Source organism: Sturnus vulgaris, chromosome 1, assembly GCF_052056855.1.
Source record: "Sturnus vulgaris isolate bStuVul1 chromosome 1, bStuVul1.hap1, whole genome shotgun sequence".
NCBI classification, from domain to species: Eukaryota; Metazoa; Chordata; class Aves; order Passeriformes; family Sturnidae; genus Sturnus; species Sturnus vulgaris.
The window spans coordinates 43,560,438-43,579,407 of NC_142243.1; the positions used below are offsets into that span (position 1 = coordinate 43,560,438).

Consider the following 18,970-nt stretch of genomic DNA (forward strand, 5'->3'; position numbering starts at 1 on the left):
TTGTGGCTATTCATCAAGTATATTTCATAATTGTCCATTAAAATACATACCTACATCACAAAACACTTTAAAAAACCAAGTATATCTGAATGTATGTACAATAATGCAAAAATATGCCTAAATATGTATCTAATGCAAAAAAATAAACCATTTAATAAAATCTCCCTTCAAATGTCCCCTTGATCTTCAACATATTAAAAAAAAGGACAGAGCTCAGTAAACAAACAGGAGTTAAAATACAAACTAACAGATGAGGGCAGTGCAAAGCAGACACCTGAGAATAGAGAGGCATCTGATTCAGCTTCCCATTCCCCAGGATTACACCACAACTACGGTGCAACTTGTCCTGTGTCAGCAAAATTTCGATTTTAAAAAGTCACCCTGGTGTTCAAGCTCTAAGAGGCTGCCTATGGCACTCATTTTCCATGTAAGCAAAAAAAGTTAATGATAATCCAACTAAGCACCCTTTAAACCCCCTTTAAACAGGGGTGAGTTTCATGCTAGGCAAATATTTCATGTTCTGTGTATCCTGCCAAGCACAAAGAGGTCTCATCCAATGAACAATATGGACTAAAGTCTACCTTGACAACTGTGGTGGGAGAGAGACTTCTGCTGTTTCATGGCTACTTGTTTAGTCACCTCTTCTCTTTGCATTCTCTAGGAAACTGCAAAGAGGGCTCTAGTCTTAGAATTTCACTAAGTCAAATATTTTGCATTTGTGGCATTGCAATGTCACTAGTAGTTGGGCTTGTAAGCATTTCTGAAGACTAAGTCTGAATGTCTGAGTTAAAGAGACCCTTTAGTTTCTAAAGAGAATGCTGATCTGATTCTTACTTGGATGAGTTTAGGTGATTGATGTGTATCCTTTGTCTTGCTAGAGTCACTGCCCTCAGAGCACAGCAGGCTGTATGTGACACACACCTCTTGTTTGCAGAAGCAATCTGAGGAGGTTTCAGTATTGCTCCCTATAGGGAAGGTGGCAGGAACTGAAGCTATTTAAAAAACCTGCTTATAAGGCACTGATGCAGCAAGGTTTGAGATGAACATGGTTTAATCATTCCTATTTTCCAACTGTTTAAAAGTCAGTCTATTAAATCAACAATAATTAGCAATAAAAAGGCATTAGAAAAGTCCCAACGCAAAGAAATCAATTTAGTATTTAAACTTAATTTATGGCAGTCCCACTTCAGTGCACACACTAGCTCCTGCATGTTTTTTTAAACTCATGGCAGGCACATGCTCACCCTATATACAAAAGTCCCCTGACAAAGTCATGATGCACAGAACATCTCCTACAAACAAGGAATTTTTAGATGACCTCATATAGTTACATGTTAAACTTACAGATGGTGGACAGGAACATACACTGGCTCACCCACTGTACATATCCATTCAAAGCTTTAACATAATAAGAATATACACAATATATACATGTAATTCACACAGTAAAACAGTCCTCAACTTCTGCTATTTTGTAGGGCTATGCATTTCTTCTATTAAAATTCCACACATGGAACCATCTCTGTGCCAGCTCCTCTTCATAAGCAATAGGATCACTTCAAGGTAAATTAGTTCTTCATGTATATGTAACAGAAACAGCAAAAGCTCAGCCTCTAGTCATCACTGTCACTCCCAGACTCACTCAACTGCAAGTCATTTCCTATAGAAAACAAAAACCAACAAAACACAACAAGTGAGTAGGTGTTAATTCACATTTCATGGCAATCAAACCAAAGAACATTTACATTGGAAGATTTAAATAAGAATAACACATGAAATGAACGCAAACATTATCTGTGATTTAATGAAATTGCTCAAGAACATCAAGAGCTGCATGGGGTTAATACACAGCTGGATCCAGGCCAAACCAAGCATCCTTGTCTCCAGAGCCACCAAAGGTGCTCCCTGGTGGGACAATAGCCCTCTCCATGCTAGCAGCTGCAGAAAGCATTCCACAGTCTCCACCCACCCAAGCTCCCATATACAGCTTTGGGACAAGGCATTGGGGAATTCCTTGGCTTTCTTTACAGATTTTTTTGTTTGTTTGTTTAAGGCCATTTGGTTAGCCAAGGCAAAGCGTCCCCATGTCAATAAACCAAAAGGACTGTTAAAGCTATCAGAACTCAAGGCTGAACTAAGCTGACACATGCTGTGATGGTGAAGGCTCCCCTCCAGAGTGCAGAGACAGGGTGAAAGGCCAGGATATGGATCAAACCTACTGACTCTGATCCTGTTTTACAGAGCACTTGTGATTTGGTGAGGTGGAAGGGATAAAAAAGGGCAAGAATCATGCTTGTGTTCTGATAATTGAACCTAACTCTTCCAGCATTCTCCCATGGCCCTCCCCTCAAAACAGCTGCAGAGCATCTATGCAACAGCTATGCCCTGGATTTCTTCATCTCCTCTTCCCTTTTACGAAGAACTTGGATTAGAAGTGATTCTCCCCATAGCATTTTGCTATTTTAAACCCAAAGGCAAAAAGCATTGCATGAAGAAATGAGCTACCCTTGTTCCCAGATTCTCCTGCAGTCAGAGGCTTCAGATTCTTAAACCCATGCAGTATTGTTGTGGAGAAGCAGGGAGAAGGTTGCTCACAACCAGGAACAGAGAAATGGACAGAGTCCTAACGACTTTTTGAACTTTGGATTTCACTTATTCCTTCATTATTGGCAGAAAGACTGACAGGCCTCTAAGTTCTCCAGCAGGGCTTTTCGGTGTGATCTGTACAATATACTTATCTTCTCAAAGCAGGACACCCTACACATATCTGTATGCAGACTCCACCAGTTCCTATGAATGGGTGCCAAGAGATGCATGCAAACAGTTTATGGTTTATAACAATTTATGGTTTATAACAATTTATGGTTAATTGCAAGGTAGAATATACTTAATGTAGTGTAAGGAAAAGCACACAGATACACACCATGTCCGCAGAGAGAGTCTCATGGGACAGAACTATGCTTTAAAAATGTTTCTGACACTTTTTAAAGGGTGAAGTGAGCTTCTACTGATTCAATGCTTGCAACACCATAGCTGTAATATTTTAACATAATTTTAATTTAAATTTCCCTTCAAAATGTGGTATTTGTGAAAATACAGCTGAGACCAACACAATAAATACGCTGACAACGCAATACTGAAGACCACAGAGACTGCACTTAGGAACCCAGGACAGCCTTCTGCTGTTCACAGTTCTCTACAGACCTTTAACTGACACGTGTCAACCTCACTATTTCCATTTAATCTGTGTATTCACATGAAAATAATTCCCATCCACCAGTGCCCAAGATCCTCTCACACCAGTGGCAACTTGGAGGCCTGAATCAAGACCCAACAGGGCCAATGGGGGCCACTGCACTGATGCCCACGGCTCTCCACACCTTCAGCCCCCTGTTCATAAAATCTGCCCATGTAATTCAGCCAGTGCAACTCCTAGGACTACTATTTGGCAAAAAGCATTCCATGAAGTTAGTCTAACATGCTAAGTAAATGAGTGGTCATAATCAGCTTTCACCAGTGGTAAGACACAAGCATTTACTTACGGAGCGTGTTCATGAGCTGATTGCTTCCTTGTGGCCTGCTGGTGCCATTAGCAACAGCATTCCTGTTGTTATACTGCTGGTGTGGTGGCTGGGAAGGGGAAACATGTGCTGGTTCTTCCCCCTCACTGCTGGAGCTTTCATCCTCACTCCCAGATGAGCTTTCTGAATCGGATGAGCTACTTCCACTGCTGCTGCTCATCTGCTCAATAATTTCAACCTCTGCTCTCAGCTCTGAAATAAAGAGGAATTCATCTGGTTGATACCATAAACAGGGCCCCATGGAATTTTGGAAAAGAATGTGCAAATGCAATAGTTTTGTCAAGTATAGTTTATCACACCAAAATATCTCACATGAAAGAGCAAGGCAGGAAGGGAAACCAAAATATTCTGAAAACTTTTTTACTTATTGGTTTAGCTAAATTTAAAGAAACAACAGCACAGCTTAGTATCATAAAATCTTCACTTCCACAATTATTCTTCATATACTTCACACTCCTGAAAGCACTTTCAGATTCATTATTTTTGACAGGCTATATGGTCTGCATACAAAGTAAGCACATTAGGTAATTGAAGAAATCTAAATCTGAATTTTTAGATGCTGGTGACATTTAGGCTTTTGGAAAACACGGTGCCAGGGGGATGAGTAGTGGACATGGGCAAATGATCACAACAGAAACTGCCTTGACTTCAGGAAATGTGTGAAACTGCTTCAGCACAGTCACACAGCCCATTATAAACAAACTTCAGAAGCAGATGGATGACATCAAATAACTTTGCAGTAGGACAGATGAGAATAGCTGAGAATTTTCACATACTGGGGAGTGGCAAAAATACTATAACCTGCTATAGAGCTTACAAGTAGACAGGAAATAACGAAACTACTCTGAAACTAGGAAGTTACACAACTCAAGACACTGCCCACTTAGGGTTTCCAGTACAAAGAAACACTGGAACACCATGACAGCATCACAACAGACTCATCAGCAACAGCTAGTGTTGGCTGAATGACTGGTTACGAAAGAGCTATTAAAAGTATGTCACCCCAAATTATACAATATTGTTAATTTTGTCATAATTATAAGTGGCCTAAACACTAGTAGAGGACAACTCTTTTGTATCCACCCACAAGGCTGAGTATCTAATGACTTAGTTCATCTTGGCAGGTTTTCATGACAGAACAACATCCACACATATTAAGAATGGGATGTGAATCCCTCAAAATTTAGACTTTTGTTGTGCTAGCAGTTCTATATCCACACAGTTAGAATTCACTGATTGCCCTGGAAATTCACAGACTAAAGGGACAAGAATGAAAGAAGGGAGAGATGAGGTATTGTCACCCCTACCTAACAAATGGAGAACTAATGCCAGGAGTAACTCATGTTAGGCCAGACGTGTGTCAAGAGTCCCTTTTGTAATAAGACTCATTTTCCTTGAGCTGCCTAAAATCAAGAGTAACAGCTAAGTTTTCAACCTCCACAATATTTGCTGAGAGAATTCCACTAGCTCAGCATGTATTAGTTTGAGAAACTGTGTTTTCTTTTGCCAGATATAAAATCACTAATTTTCACTTTCAGGGTTTAGAGCTCAATTTCAAGTGCTATAGTTATACTCCAGCTGGGTATTTAAGGATAGTGGTGTTGTTTCTCCAATTTATTTCCTAAATCTAAAATCCCTGCCTATACCCTGTGCTCTCTGTAGCTTACCAGTATGCCAGTTAAAACCTACTCTTTCAGCTTGAAGACTTAGCATAAGAGATCATCGGAAGAAAAAGAAAATATGATTCATATATTGATTCAACAAGCCAACGGAAGATACTATTTCGTACTGCAATATCTTTCTCCTTATTGCCTCTCAACACAGTCTTGCAGACTTTAAAAATACATTTCAGGCCTGGAGTCTGATACACAAACAAATGAGCACCAGTGAGTCACTGTTCTCAGTCTACCCATATTGAGGCTTTCAAATTATAAATATTCCTTGTGTTTAAGGCTAAGAAATTAATAGGGGAAAGCTAAAGGAAAGGCAACCAGGAATAAGGGTCCTTTCTCTTTAAAATGCTCAGGTTTAAACATTTTTTCACCCAGCTTGATATAAAATTTCTACATTCTTCTAGTGATGGAGTTGTTAGTTGCAAATTATAGTGATAATACATTGCTAGAATATCCTGGATTGCAGCAAGCACAATCACCTATCAGTCTATACTGCAACAAGATACAACAGACAAGTCTAATACAGGACAAGTGCCTGAGAGAAACACATGTATTCCTACAGAGCTGGAGTCTGTGCCTGAAATGGAGGAATGTTGGCACAGGACTGAGAACACAGAGCACACGTGTAAAATAGAGTGAAGAAGGTGACATGATCTTAGGCATTGGTGGTGAGAGGGAAAAGTTAAAACAAAAACACATTGCAGAGAACTAGGAAAAAAAAACAAAGCTAAGCAAGAAGTGTGGACTCGATATAGTAGGCGAGGAGATAACTGAAGGAAGTGATGCTGTCTGACCAACGGGAAAGGAAGATTAGCCTGGTCAATTTTAAACAGAATTGGAGATTAGTGTGAGAATGAAGAATGGGAGGTTTCTGCTGGAGAAACAGAAAACTAAGAGCCTATAGAAGAGGTTTGGTTATGAGAGAGGAACAAGAAAATGCCTTGGAAATAGTGCTAAAGCTCACTGTGCTGAACAGAGGCAAGAAAAAGCAAAACAGAACCAGTATCACAAGCTTCAAGGACTGTGAAGTTAAGGCTGTTATCAGTGACAGTGGTCACACGTAGAAACTTGGTCAGAGCCCATCTTCTAATCAACTTTGCCTCACAAGCTGACAGCTTCCCCTCACATCTCTGTTGTCTCTTGTTCCTTGAGCCCAAAATTCTAAACATCTTATCTGAGCAGATGAGAGAAAAGCAATTCTTTTCACTAATGTTCTAGTGGCTGGTGCACCAGAAAAGCAATTGTTTTCACTAGTGTTCTGGTGCACCACTAGAAGTCTGTTAAGAGAAATTCAGCAGGACCACTAAGGAATTCTGTTCAAAACACTCTTGTCTCTTAGTGACTGTCAGTGACTAAGCCAATGAGGACATCAAAGCCTTATGGCTTTGTGGAAAAAACATGGCTGCTTTACGATGGTTCGATTTTGCACTTTCCCATTGGACTGCTATGCTTAGTACAGTTATAGGTACTGAAGACATGGGTTAAACATTTCCTTATGGTGCTTCCAATTGAAACAGTTGTGTGTGCATGTGTACATATATTCTAAGTTGAACAACAAAAGAATTTGACCTTTCCTAGATCTTTCTGCACTGTAAGATCAAACACCTCATGTCGACATGCCTTTGCAGTTTAAAAGATGACAAGAGGCAGGATGTACAGCAGTTACTTTTTAAAAAGCTTTCCATACAGTACAGTTTCGAACGCTTGCCTTAATTGAGTCTATATCATCTGAAAAGGCTGACACTGCTTTGGGAACCTTAACTTCTCTACATTTCATTTTACAGCTGTAAAATTTCTTTCAAGAAGACAAAATTACTGTTTTACACAGGCAAGCAATGCAGGTTTTAGAGTAAAAAAAAATAAAATTCAAGGTCAGAAATCATTATCCAAACAGAACAGCCTTTCTCAACAGGGCTGTCTTCTGTATATATTCAGTATCAAGTACCATGGCACTGTTTCACTGTTCCTACTTCTTCTCTCAATTCCAATAGGTTATGCAGATTTTTTAACTAAAGCCTTAACCTTACACTGCAAGAATACCAAAGACTTCCAGAAAAAAAGTCATTCAGCTTTAGGGAGGGTTAAGTTTGAATGCCGATAGCAGAACACTTAATAACAGAACACAAGGTGGAGAAATCAACTTGATACTGGCACCCTGAGCATGTGGGGAGGGCAGCTAGAAGAGACAGTATTTTATACTGATGTGCAAAAAAATGTGATTGAGGTGTTCCTGGAAGACAAACACAGTGCTATGGCATAATCCTCACACACCACAGCAATATTCCAGGTAAATAAAACCTGCTCAGATTTTTAAGCACTGAGTCTTCAAACGTGAAATATGTTTCTGTGGGTTTTTTTCTCAAATGTTGTAATTATGCCAATATTATTGGCATATACCAATATGTTGCATGCTGTAAGTATGTCAATTCTGTTGAAAACATTTTTGCTATGGTCAAATATGTCTGATAAATGTCAATTATTTTGTGCAAATAAATGGCTGTATTGTGGTATATGTGTGCAAATGTCCACAGCTTAATGAGACATTATCAGATGTAGCTGAGTGTTCAAAAGAACAAGCTCATACCCTCTCCTTTGCTCCCTTCAGACACGAGGACAATACAGAAGCTTGAAGAGGAAAGGACTGTGCAAAACCCTCGACACAAGCTCCCAAAAGCCTCTGCTCATGAAGGAAGGGATTAGTTCAATTCCCAGATGCTCTGACCCTGTCCTCAGACACTGTTGTTTGGACAGCTGTAATGGGACAGAACTGACCTACCTGAAAGTTCATTTCCAGCTCATCTGTAAGGGAGCAGCAGAAATGCACAGCTGAGGGTACCAGGAAAAGCAGAAACCTGCTCTGAGGTTACCTCAAAGCTACGTGTGAAACATTAAGTAGGGCATATTGGAAGCAACAGAGTGTCAAAGTGCCAGAGATCCTTTCAAGCACCTCCGCTGGGAATTTTAAGTTCTGTGCTGTGTTCATGAAACAAAACCCACAGAATTTCAGCTTTCTGTTTATCTTTCTTTCGTACAGAGGAAGTACTTCAACAAAAATGAAAGCTGCTACTTGAATGGAAGGAACACAGGCTCTTCAGATCTTAAAAGTCTGTGATCATAAAAACACACATTAAGGGAAGATAACAGAATTGCAGACTACCTTACAGCTTTTACAGGTCATTGTCTACATTTCATTGTGGAATAGTGCCATTTTAATTCTACCTTTTTAAAGTAGGTTCTTATGATATAAATGGTTTAGCAATGCTGACACTCTAGATCATCAATGCTGGAAGAATTTACAGACTGTAAGCAAAAAGCACCCCTGCCCAGGCTTTTGGCTCTTCTGGGGTCTTGTACAACTTTCCCTATAAAGCATCAAATTAAAGTCCTATTTTTAGTACAAGTCAGGTGCTCTAATCCTTGATTTTGGAAACAAAACCCCACAGGTTATTTATTTGGACGTACTTCCATATAAAAGATTATCAGGTGGCAAAAAAAAATTAGGACAGCTCTGAACAATGTGACATACTTTAGACCACTAGAAAATTATCTTTTAGAATAGGTGTCACTCCAGACAAATGTAATTATTTTACTGTAATATAACCTTTACAAATTGCTGTACATATACAAAGGAGTGCTCCAACTGTTAAGTAACTTATTACACCCTACAGAAAAAGACATTTAAAATCCACAACTGATTCAATTAAAAATTGATATATCACTTATTATCTTTTTCCTTACCTATTACAGAAAATAAAAATAGCAATGCAGCTAAGGGAACTGTAGCTAACAGAATCTCTCAGACATGGATTCTAGCTGCTGACCAGCATCCAAATATTGAAAACACTACTGCTGCAGAAAAGTGAGACCAGTCAGCACCTATGCAAACACACAGCTTAGCAGCAAAAATGTCACCTAGTGATTACTATGAACTGAAAAAATACCCTGCTGAGTAATTAACTTCATCTGGGCAATTAACATGGGCTAAGTCTACAGACAAAAATAGCTATATGGGACAGAGAAAAAAGAGAAAGAAACCCAGAAAAAAAAAAGAGAGAAAGAACAAGCTTAAAATAAAATAATTGTGCCTGGTGCTGGTGTCAGAGAAGAACCAAAGAAAAATTTACAGTCTTCCTTATCCTCACTGCATTATCCACAGCAAAAACAGGTATCACACCAGTAGGAAAAGAAGGGCATGGCCATAGAAAGTGCAGTCTACCCACACCAGAACACTGTGACAAAGCACTGGTTGAGCAGAAGAGTGATTGAGCCAATCATTCCTTTAAAGTACTTTTTAAATAGAAGTTTAGCAGCCATATGGCAGGTGTGTCAAAGCTGCAAAGGAGTGGTTGTGGAAGAAGGTAAGCTGCAGGTTTGTCCACTCTCTCATTCCTCCTCTACTAGCATTGCTTGGCATGGTGCAAGCTTGTCTTGTGCCCTTCCATCTCACCAACCTTACTCAGTGCAGGGTAACTTTCTCCAAGTAACTTGACTGCATAATGAGACCTTGGACCATTAGGCTTTGTTACTGCTCTTGTAGTGGACTAAGACACCCATGCAATTGGTCCAGCACTGAGCTAAAGGTTTCTGAATTCACATTATTTTTTTTTTCTTCTTTTCACAACAGAGAAATAGTTTGGAAGAGAGAAAATTATCCAGAAAGTGGAAGTTTCCTCATGCCAGAGAAGATGACAGTATAAATATCTATTCTAGTAGAAGAGAATAAATAATCACTTCACTAAGACGAATAAAGAAACAAGATATAAAGAAGACAACACAGCTGCCAAGTACCATCTTTTAATCCCTGAATGTTTTTAGAAATTGCACACCCATAGTTTCCATTATAAAGAAGAAAGACAAAATTAACCAAAACTTAAGAAACTACAAACCCTTCTTTACCTCTCTTAATATCATCCAGCTGAGGCTCTGGTGAAGGATTATCCTTCAAAGGAGAAGTTTTAGGTCCAACTGCTGGCTTGGTTGGGGCTCTGAACTGTGAAGGAGGCTGAGATGCTCGGGCAGACTGTTGCTCTATCCGGGCTTGGATCTTACTGCTGCCCTCTGCTCTGAAGAAACAAGCAGACACATTCAGCAATACTGTGCAACTATGTCCAGCTTTTTCAATATCCTTGTGCTAATGCATCACCTGTGACTTCCTTTTGTACAGATTTCTGCTTTGTTTTACAAAGATGAAGAGTGAATTACGGCTTTCTGTATGCAACGCTTTCAGTAACAAAGACACATACAACTATACTGCAACACCCTTACAAAATGCATTTTCAAATCCAGATGTAGTTCAGTGATGCCAAATTCTCTATTGAACAACGATGAAGGCTTTAATTTAGCAATTAGTATTTGTATTTTTAAAAAAACAATAATCAATCATAGTAATTTAAAGTAACTACCAACCCATTCGTAACAAAATCCTGCTTAAAACAATCACAGAAAAACAAACCATTTTCTCACTTGCAATTAAATCATCTCAAACTGAACTCTCTTAGAGGGTCAACTTGACTAATCATTCTGACTGCTAAATACAGCATACAAGCATTTAATTCCAGGTTTCTATCCATTTGCTATTAGCCCTTCATAGCAGTTTAAGCTGTTTCCTTAGTGGAAAATAGTTTCCAGAATAACACTATGCCAACATGTTAAATTCAAACCAGATATTTCTGCCTTTTACTGAATTTCTGATGTGACTGAGATTACAGAACAGTCAATACCCTTGGCAGTGAAAAAAAAACAAAAAACCAAGCACAAACCCAAAATAGGTTCCTTTACGGTACACCATAGTAAGATTAAAGGGTGTGGTGTATTTATTGCATAACACCAATGCCTTTGGGGTTATGGCTTTATGCAGTGCACCACAGAAGCAGCTTGTGGATATCAGAGCTCAGTTTCTGTTCTAGCAGGGTCCCAGCTCCCAGCAGTGTTACACTTTGTGTCTGGACTAATGCCACTGCGAGATACATTAAACTAGCCCATGTCGAACTTCCTGGGAATTCACCTAAACCACCTGTGGTAGCAGAGCTGGTGCATGGAGCATTTACTGGGCTATCTCTGTGCCTCGGTGAACTCTAGATTCAGCCTCAAGCAGAACTCCCGCTTCATTCATCAGTGACATGGAGCTGTTGGATACCACATTAATGCAGCTTACAGTCTATCTACAGCAGAAGTGAGGAGTTGGGAAGATACTTGCTGTACCAAGTGGATGGTAAAAGCCAAAGATTTCCAGTATTAATTATGCTCTTGGAACTACAGATGGTTTTATGTGGAGTAAGTTCACTCACTCCCCTGTGAATGTCATCAAGGTGTTAACACTAAAAGCCCTGTTCCCACAGAGTGTCAACAAGTCGTTAAAGATCAGAGTAGCCACGGAAAATAAAAGGCACTTCTGATCCAGAAAATCAATTACTTTGCAAAGCACTATACATCAAAACACGGATTCCCCAAATTTTTTACTACTTTCCCTCTGCCTGAGAAAAATGGAAGTGTTTTTCCCACACCAGACTCAGAACTCTGTGTAACCAAAGATCTCACTGAACTCAGGCCCTCCTGCACTTACTTGCTCCCTTCTGACTTAAGCTTCACCTGGACAAAGTCCAGCAGAACTGAAATTGGGAATTCAAATCTCATCTCTGATGTGCTCATATCTACTGGACAAGATGAATGCTACATGGATGAGTTTTCACATCACTGACTCAGAGGAGTGTACCAGTCCATTTACCTTGAACTCAAGGTGTTCTTGGCCAACCAGCCAACTACTGATGAGCTGCAACCCACATTTCTAGTAGTTTTAGCAGCTAAGGGTTCTATACTGCAATAAAGTGTTTTTTAATGTAAAACGTCTAAACTTATTTAAGAGTTTCTTCTTCACAAGACATTTGAATGACTGCTTTCTCTTTAGATCTCAACCTGTAGTTCAGTGATGGTGAAAGATCCAGACACTTCAGGTACTTTCAGAGTAGCAGGACTGCTAAAAAACATTCCAGCTGCATACTTTGTAGCATTTGTGCAGCAAAGTAAGAGTATTGGGTCAGAAAGGATTTCTGGCTTCATCAATTCTTCGAGGTAAAACACCATAACCATTATTTCAACAGCTCTGCCCACCTTCACCAGCTGGAGGCTTTGTACTTGTGTTCCACTTAATATATTGCTTATCCAATATGGGAATGAGTGTTTCTTGTTCCCTAGGATTATGTTATTGAAACATCATGACTCTCACAGGAAGCTGTAGGGAACAAACCTTTTGGCAGTCAAATATCTTCATGGGTTTTTCTGGCTAACTAGAGATTCCTGAAACACATCCCATCCTTCAGCCAGCTTCTAAAGCCTCAAATCATCACAGGTGTTTCACTGCAAACTATAATTATGTTATTTCAGCAGTGGAGAATTTACAAATTCATTACTCTTGGATTCACACTCCTATTTGCATTTTTAGGCATGATAACTGGCCATGTAAAGCTAAGGCTTAGTAATTAAATATCACTACAAAATAAGAGTTCTGTTTCAAAACCCAGTCCCTAATAATAAACTTCAGCGATAATTGATCCTATCAAGAACCCTGTCCCCAGCTTTACCTTGTTTTCTTGACTTGAATGCTGCTACTAAGTTTTTCCAGCACATATTCCCCAGTGTCATGATTGATAATAAGCACACAGTCCTTCTGATACGGCCTTTTATTTCCTTTAAAGACAGTCATTGGTGGAGTTGAACCCTAGTACAAAGAGAGAGCACATATTTATTTGGTTATATTACCCTGTCCAAAAATTTATGAATACTAAGAGAAAAGAATATATGTATTGCTCTGAAAAAGAGGCTAAACAATGTTTAGTTCCTACAGAAAATACTCATTCATGAAGAGAAAAATACAGAGAAAATGTGCAGTAGATCAGACATTTCCTCATAGCAATATTATGCCTTTCATCATTTTAAGTGTCTCTGCAGTGACATAACATCTTCTCCATGGCTGCCTTTATTTACAGTTCTCATTCCCAAAATGGCAGCGTAACTAAATTTGCATAGCTGTCCCTGACAAGTATCAGAAATCTTCTTGATGTTTCTGCCCTGGAAATCATGGGTTTGGATAAGAAATAAAGTTATAATTATTTGTATAGCAGAACTGTTGCCCAAGGAAATATGCGGTCAATTGAAAAATAACTTAAACTGCATCATATATTTTACATAAATATATATGGCAGTATTTTCACAGTGGATTACAAGCAACTGTCACTTATAAACTATGTAAGAACAGCTGCCTTCTTCCAAGTCAGATTAGCATGCATATCCCCATGCAATTATACTGAAATGTCTTCTCAAAGGCAAATGGGGTATTTTGATGCCATCCAGAAAATCCCTAAGTCCACACAATGCTGCATAGAGCCTTAAAAGTCTAAAGGCTTAAAAGACTAAGAAGCAATAAAAGCAAGAAACTCATGTGGTAGTACACACTGGCTAACTGATAATGCTGAGATTATGCTCAGCTGTACTGCATCCATGCACAGACTGGTTCATACACCTGGTTTTGAGGTTACAGCCAGCTAAACCCATGGTCTATCAGCATGTAACAGCATGGATACACACCTTGTTACTCAAGGGGTTATGGTCTCAGCTATGAAACATTCTCAGGCTTCTCTGTAATGTATAGATACTGTATAAAAGAATTTGTTTTTAAAAATAAATGTTTATTCATATGCACCTTTGCACATACTGTAGGAAAGCAACCAAAATCAGGGAGCAACTGAAAAAACCCTGCACTCTCCTATATTTTATTCTGAGTAGCAAAAATGAACACTCACATTTTAACTACTCTGAAAGCAATTCCTATTCTCTATGTTGCTAATAGATAGAATATATTTGAATTTAAAATGGGTTCTGAACAGCAAGTGTGAAAAATCTGAGTTCCCAACAAAGACACAGTAAGAGAGATTCAGAAATACGACTCAAGAAAGTCTAGTCTTCAAAGGCATGTTACATTTTTATCATTCCTACATTTAAGAGAGGAAAGTAAGATTTAAGAGATTAAAAAGAAAGTTGAAAGTCAAATCCTGCTTGCTGTTGACAACTAAGCCAGGAAACGTATAATGCACAAATGCATTGAAAATTGATCAAAGTTTGTTGCTACCCAGAAGCCTCCTAACACAGCAAAGACTGTGATTTTGGCTAAACCATAAATAGAAACATAACTGCTTAAGCAAATTAAGTCGCACCCTTCTACTTAAAACTAAATATTTAAGGTTTATGTTAGTGCCTAAATAACAGTGGCTTACAGATTTTACTGATTACAGGACAAAATTGTTTTCACCTGTGGGGGTTTTTTCCCTGACAATAGTTCGAGAGCTTGGACAATGCTCTCAGACACATGGTGTAATTCTTGAGGTTGTTCTCTGCAGGGTTAGGAGCTGGACTTGGATGATCTTTGTGGGCACTCTTCCAAATCATGATATTCTATGATCTTCTGTAGTACTCTAAAAACCAGAAACGTTCCCTTCCCCAATCCAGAGTGTTTTTCGAGTATTAAAGTCACTAAATCCACATGTAGAAATAGTACTTCAATTTATCCAAGCTGCAAGAGACACCAAAATATTTCCACCAAACAAATCATCAGAGATATTCTCAGGGATTAGGCAATTTCAAAAAGAAAACCTCAACTCAGAATTTGAATTCTATCCAATTGTTGGACAACTGGGAAGCAAAGCAGCATCCCGTAAATTCAGTGAAACTTGTCAGGATGGAATGATCTCAAAACCTCTAATTCTTTTCCAGTATGCCAAGTGTTTTCCAGCTTTCTGTCCAGAACACAGGCAGCGCTGCTTTGGAACAACATACACAGAGTGGCTTGGCTGCCTCAGCCTTTGGAGCATACCATAAACTCAAGATTGTTCATGCTGAGGGGAAGAGAATCAAATTAAGCTCCTCAGTACAGAGATTTGGAAAGGAACATTACAAGTGTTGCTTGTTACATTTTGTGCTGCTCAACACAAAAAATGAATGAGCAACACTGTTTCCAACTAATCCAAGATGAATGCTGCTGTCAGTTGTGTTGCTGCCTGCTCTCCAATAGCACTACCATGCTCATCATTTCTATAGACAAAAAACACTATGTGACCTCCTGCACTACTGAAGGTGACTAAAGCCATATAAAGAACAGGAGCAGGGTGAAGCAGGCTACAGCTTCATTCAGTGAGAATTCTCACAGTACCATCACCTACCGATTAAAACCACGGGCGTGCTGGGATGAACAATACCAAAAGGATCTGACACACGGCTTCCAAACTGACTGCAGGGTGCCCCCCTGCAGCTACCAGACCCATTGATGTCTGTGAATTCTAGTTTATTGGCTTGACACATAGCATTAACTTCAGCTAATAAACAAATCCAGCTTCAGCACACGAGCACTTTCTTTTGTTTTGGTAAGGGAACCACTGACTCTTCAATTACAAACCAGCTGCACCTATAAACAGATTGATCACTTGTTTTATTGCTGTTCGACCATCATCCTCACACAGTAGATCTTTATGGCATCATTAGGGAAGGAAGTGGATAGGAAAATACTTCATGGCCACTCACTAGGATTGCCCCCTTGCTTCCACTGATAAAGCTAAAGGCAGGAAACCCTATATGCCCTATCTGTACATGTTTGAGTAAGGGCAGGAACTGCTTACAGGTCTGCCTATGCGTTCTGAACATCCAACCTTGACTGAAGACTGAGTTACACTGCCTTTCTTCAGCAAGCCATAGCACTGAAAATGGATGGGAACCAGGTGTACAGCTTCAGCTAATAGCAAAAGTCTTACTGTCTTTCAAGGAAGAATAGCAAGGAAGGAATCAAAAGTAAATAACAATTTGGCAACCTTACAAATACAGCCCTTGACAAAGATCCAACTGTACAGTCCTTTCCTAAGGTAACAAACTACAAGTCTGGCTGCTTAAATATTGAACCCACAGTGTTAATAAAGAAAGTGAAAATAGCATTTCTGTTAGACTGTAACAACACTGGAAATCTGTTGGAGAGTAAACAGGGGCACATATATAACAGACTTACTGGAATATGTGGCAAAGTGATGGTCACATCATCTCCTTTACCCACTTGGAGGTCTCCCTCACAAGACGTATCAATTGATGCTGGCTTAAAATCATCTAAAGAGGAAAACAATTGTGATTACATTTGTTAGAGTCTACAAAAGCAGCAACGTGCCCTGCAGAGCCACCATACATCTACTGTGATTAAAGGGAATGGTAAAATACACACTAGAGTGCACAGCAGGGGTGGAATAACACACCAGTACATTGTGTCTATATGTAGCAACCCAGTCATGTGGTGGTACCACATTCTGAACTTCCTTTCAAAAATGAAAATGAGGTTCTAGATCTTGTGTTTGAACACCAAAAGCGCACTTCTCCAAACCCCAGGCTTTGAGTGGCACTTGGTTTTACAGGCAAGTGCAAAACTGTACCAATCAAACTCAAGAGCGTAACAACTTCCAAAACCCTGGGCTCTGCTTAGCTCTTGCCAATTCTAAACCTGAGGACTCTCTCTGTGACAAACGCTAATTAAATTACACCCACTCATTTAGTCTTACTGATATTTCAGGCTCTTTAACAGCCATCTCACCTCTACAATAGTGCTAAAAGCTCCACATGGGTGGAGGAGATCTCAGCTCTCACTCACGAGGAAAGAAAGAGGTGCTGATCTTACTTCAGCAGTCTCCATGCTGGTGCAAAGCCACTGTGGACTGAAAGCATCGGTAAGGAGAGGCACTGTACTGGCTTTAAACTAACACTTCTTTTAGGTATTTTTGTTCTGTTGTATAGAATGCTGTCTCTCCCAACCAAGGCACTTCTGTTTAATGTATTCATTTGAGAATATTTTAAGTTAAAAGTACTTTCCCCTCATTATTCTGTTGGGCTGGTGAGCCATAAAAACCCAGGAAAAAAAACCATCAGAACCTCTAATATCTTGAGAAAGGATTTAGACAAAAGTGAAATAAAACCACACAGACATAGGCTAGTTTGCTTCGTGTTTGTTTTTAAAAGAAGCCTGCATTCAATTCTAGCATCCTTGCATTTAAAGAGGTGAAATTATATTCACAATCAAGGCTTTTAATCACTGCATTAGTTATGAAACTATTACCTCAGAACAAATTTAAAATACAATTCCACTATGAAAAATACATTTGCAGGAAAAAAACCCCAAACCCTGGCTTGTAATAAATTCTCATTAAGAAGATGTTATTGTTTTATTGAGTTTTACTTTGACAGCACAACAAGCAGAATCAGACACACTTGACTTAATCCTCATGCCTTAACTGCCAGATCAAATCACAGCCCTCAATTTCATCTGAGCAATCTGTTTCCAGCTATTGTTTCCCACCTACTTTATGTGAAAGCTTGCTAAATAAAACAAACCAGCTGTACAAGAGCTAGTGTCTTTGCCAAAACGGGATCAAGAGTTTCAACAGCATAGCCACTAACTTAAAAGCAATACCACTATCAGACTTCTTTCTCAAGTATAGCAATATAGAGCTACTCAAGACACTCAAATAATTGTTTTCATTTTGTTAGCACGTGCTTGGCTAATCCTCATGTAGATTGAGAGTACATACTTCCCTCCAAATAGACCCACAGCTCTTTTCCCAAAAATCAAATTTTTTAAGATGTGTTTTCCAAGGATAATCCAGTTTCTTAGTATTTCAAAAATATTACGTAAAGGAATGAAGAATTTTAAGAGGGTCTAAACAAATGTAGCCTACAAAATCCTCTCATTGTAGTTTGTGTGAAGAGGATTATGGAAATAATATAATGTTTCGAGCCCAGATAAATCATTCCAGAACAATAGATAGGGAGAAAAAAAACCAACAAGGCAATGAAGAAATCTCATTTGAAAGTCACAGACGGAAAAGAGAGTATTCAGAAAGATCTTCTGAAATAAAACTGCATTCTTCCAGTTGTAGTCTGAAGAGCTTTGGCTTTGCAATCCCTCAGGAAATTGGTTATTGAAGCACTTTCCATTCTAGAAATCCAGTATATTTCCACCTGGATACGGCTTAGGTTTAACTCACACAGGATCAGGCATTTGGGTGACCAGTACCACTAAACCACTATTTGTGGTGTATGAATATGGGCAATGAGGCCAGGCCTATATTTCTGCATCATAAACCAAAATATCCTCCTGCTGTCTGTATAAATTCCCCACTTTCATAGAAAACGACTGAATTATAAGTTTAGTATTCTTTACATTTATTCTTGATGGTTTACCAGTCATTTTAGTAAAAATACCTGGATTCATTTTGCTCCTATTTCTTTCCCACAGAATTCAAGTACGGGAATTTAGTGAGTTCCTCTTCAAAACAATCTACCTCAGGATTTATCTTGCATTTATTAGGCAATACTGTACATGTCTGAGTGCCTTCATCTTGCTTTCCTGGGATAGAGATTTATTGCAGCTGGCTGGAGTCGGGACAGGGTCTGGGGGGCTCACATGGCTTCATGAGGAAAGCACCCAGTTAAAAACCAAACTCCGGGCGCTCCCGCTGCCGCTCCAGACCGGGACCTGTCATGCTGCCACAGAGGGAACAAAACAAAATGGCAAAGCCACCCCTTCTTTACGGGGGGAACTCTTTATACTTCCAAGCGATTAGCGACAAACTTTCTAAAGCTGTTCCTTCGCCTTGGCCTGCCTCGCTCAAACCTCCTCCCTGCCAGCATCCACCTTCCCTT

General features: G+C 39.3%; 1 protein-coding gene across 1 annotated transcript in view; it reads right to left on the minus strand.

The window, feature by feature from the left end:
* Positions 1–18,970, minus strand: part of EAF1 (ELL associated factor 1) — a 19,471-nt gene continuing 501 nt past the window's right edge. The window contains exons 2-6 of the mRNA XM_014878426.2: positions 16,296–16,390; positions 12,832–12,968; positions 10,151–10,317; positions 3,543–3,773; positions 1–1,660 (exon numbers count right to left, since the gene is read on the minus strand). Coding sequence (XP_014733912.1) covers positions 1,614–1,660; positions 3,543–3,773; positions 10,151–10,317; positions 12,832–12,968; positions 16,296–16,390 — 677 coding nt within the window. The 3' untranslated portion in view covers positions 1–1,613. The remainder of the gene's footprint in view (positions 1,661–3,542; positions 3,774–10,150; positions 10,318–12,831; positions 12,969–16,295; positions 16,391–18,970) is intronic.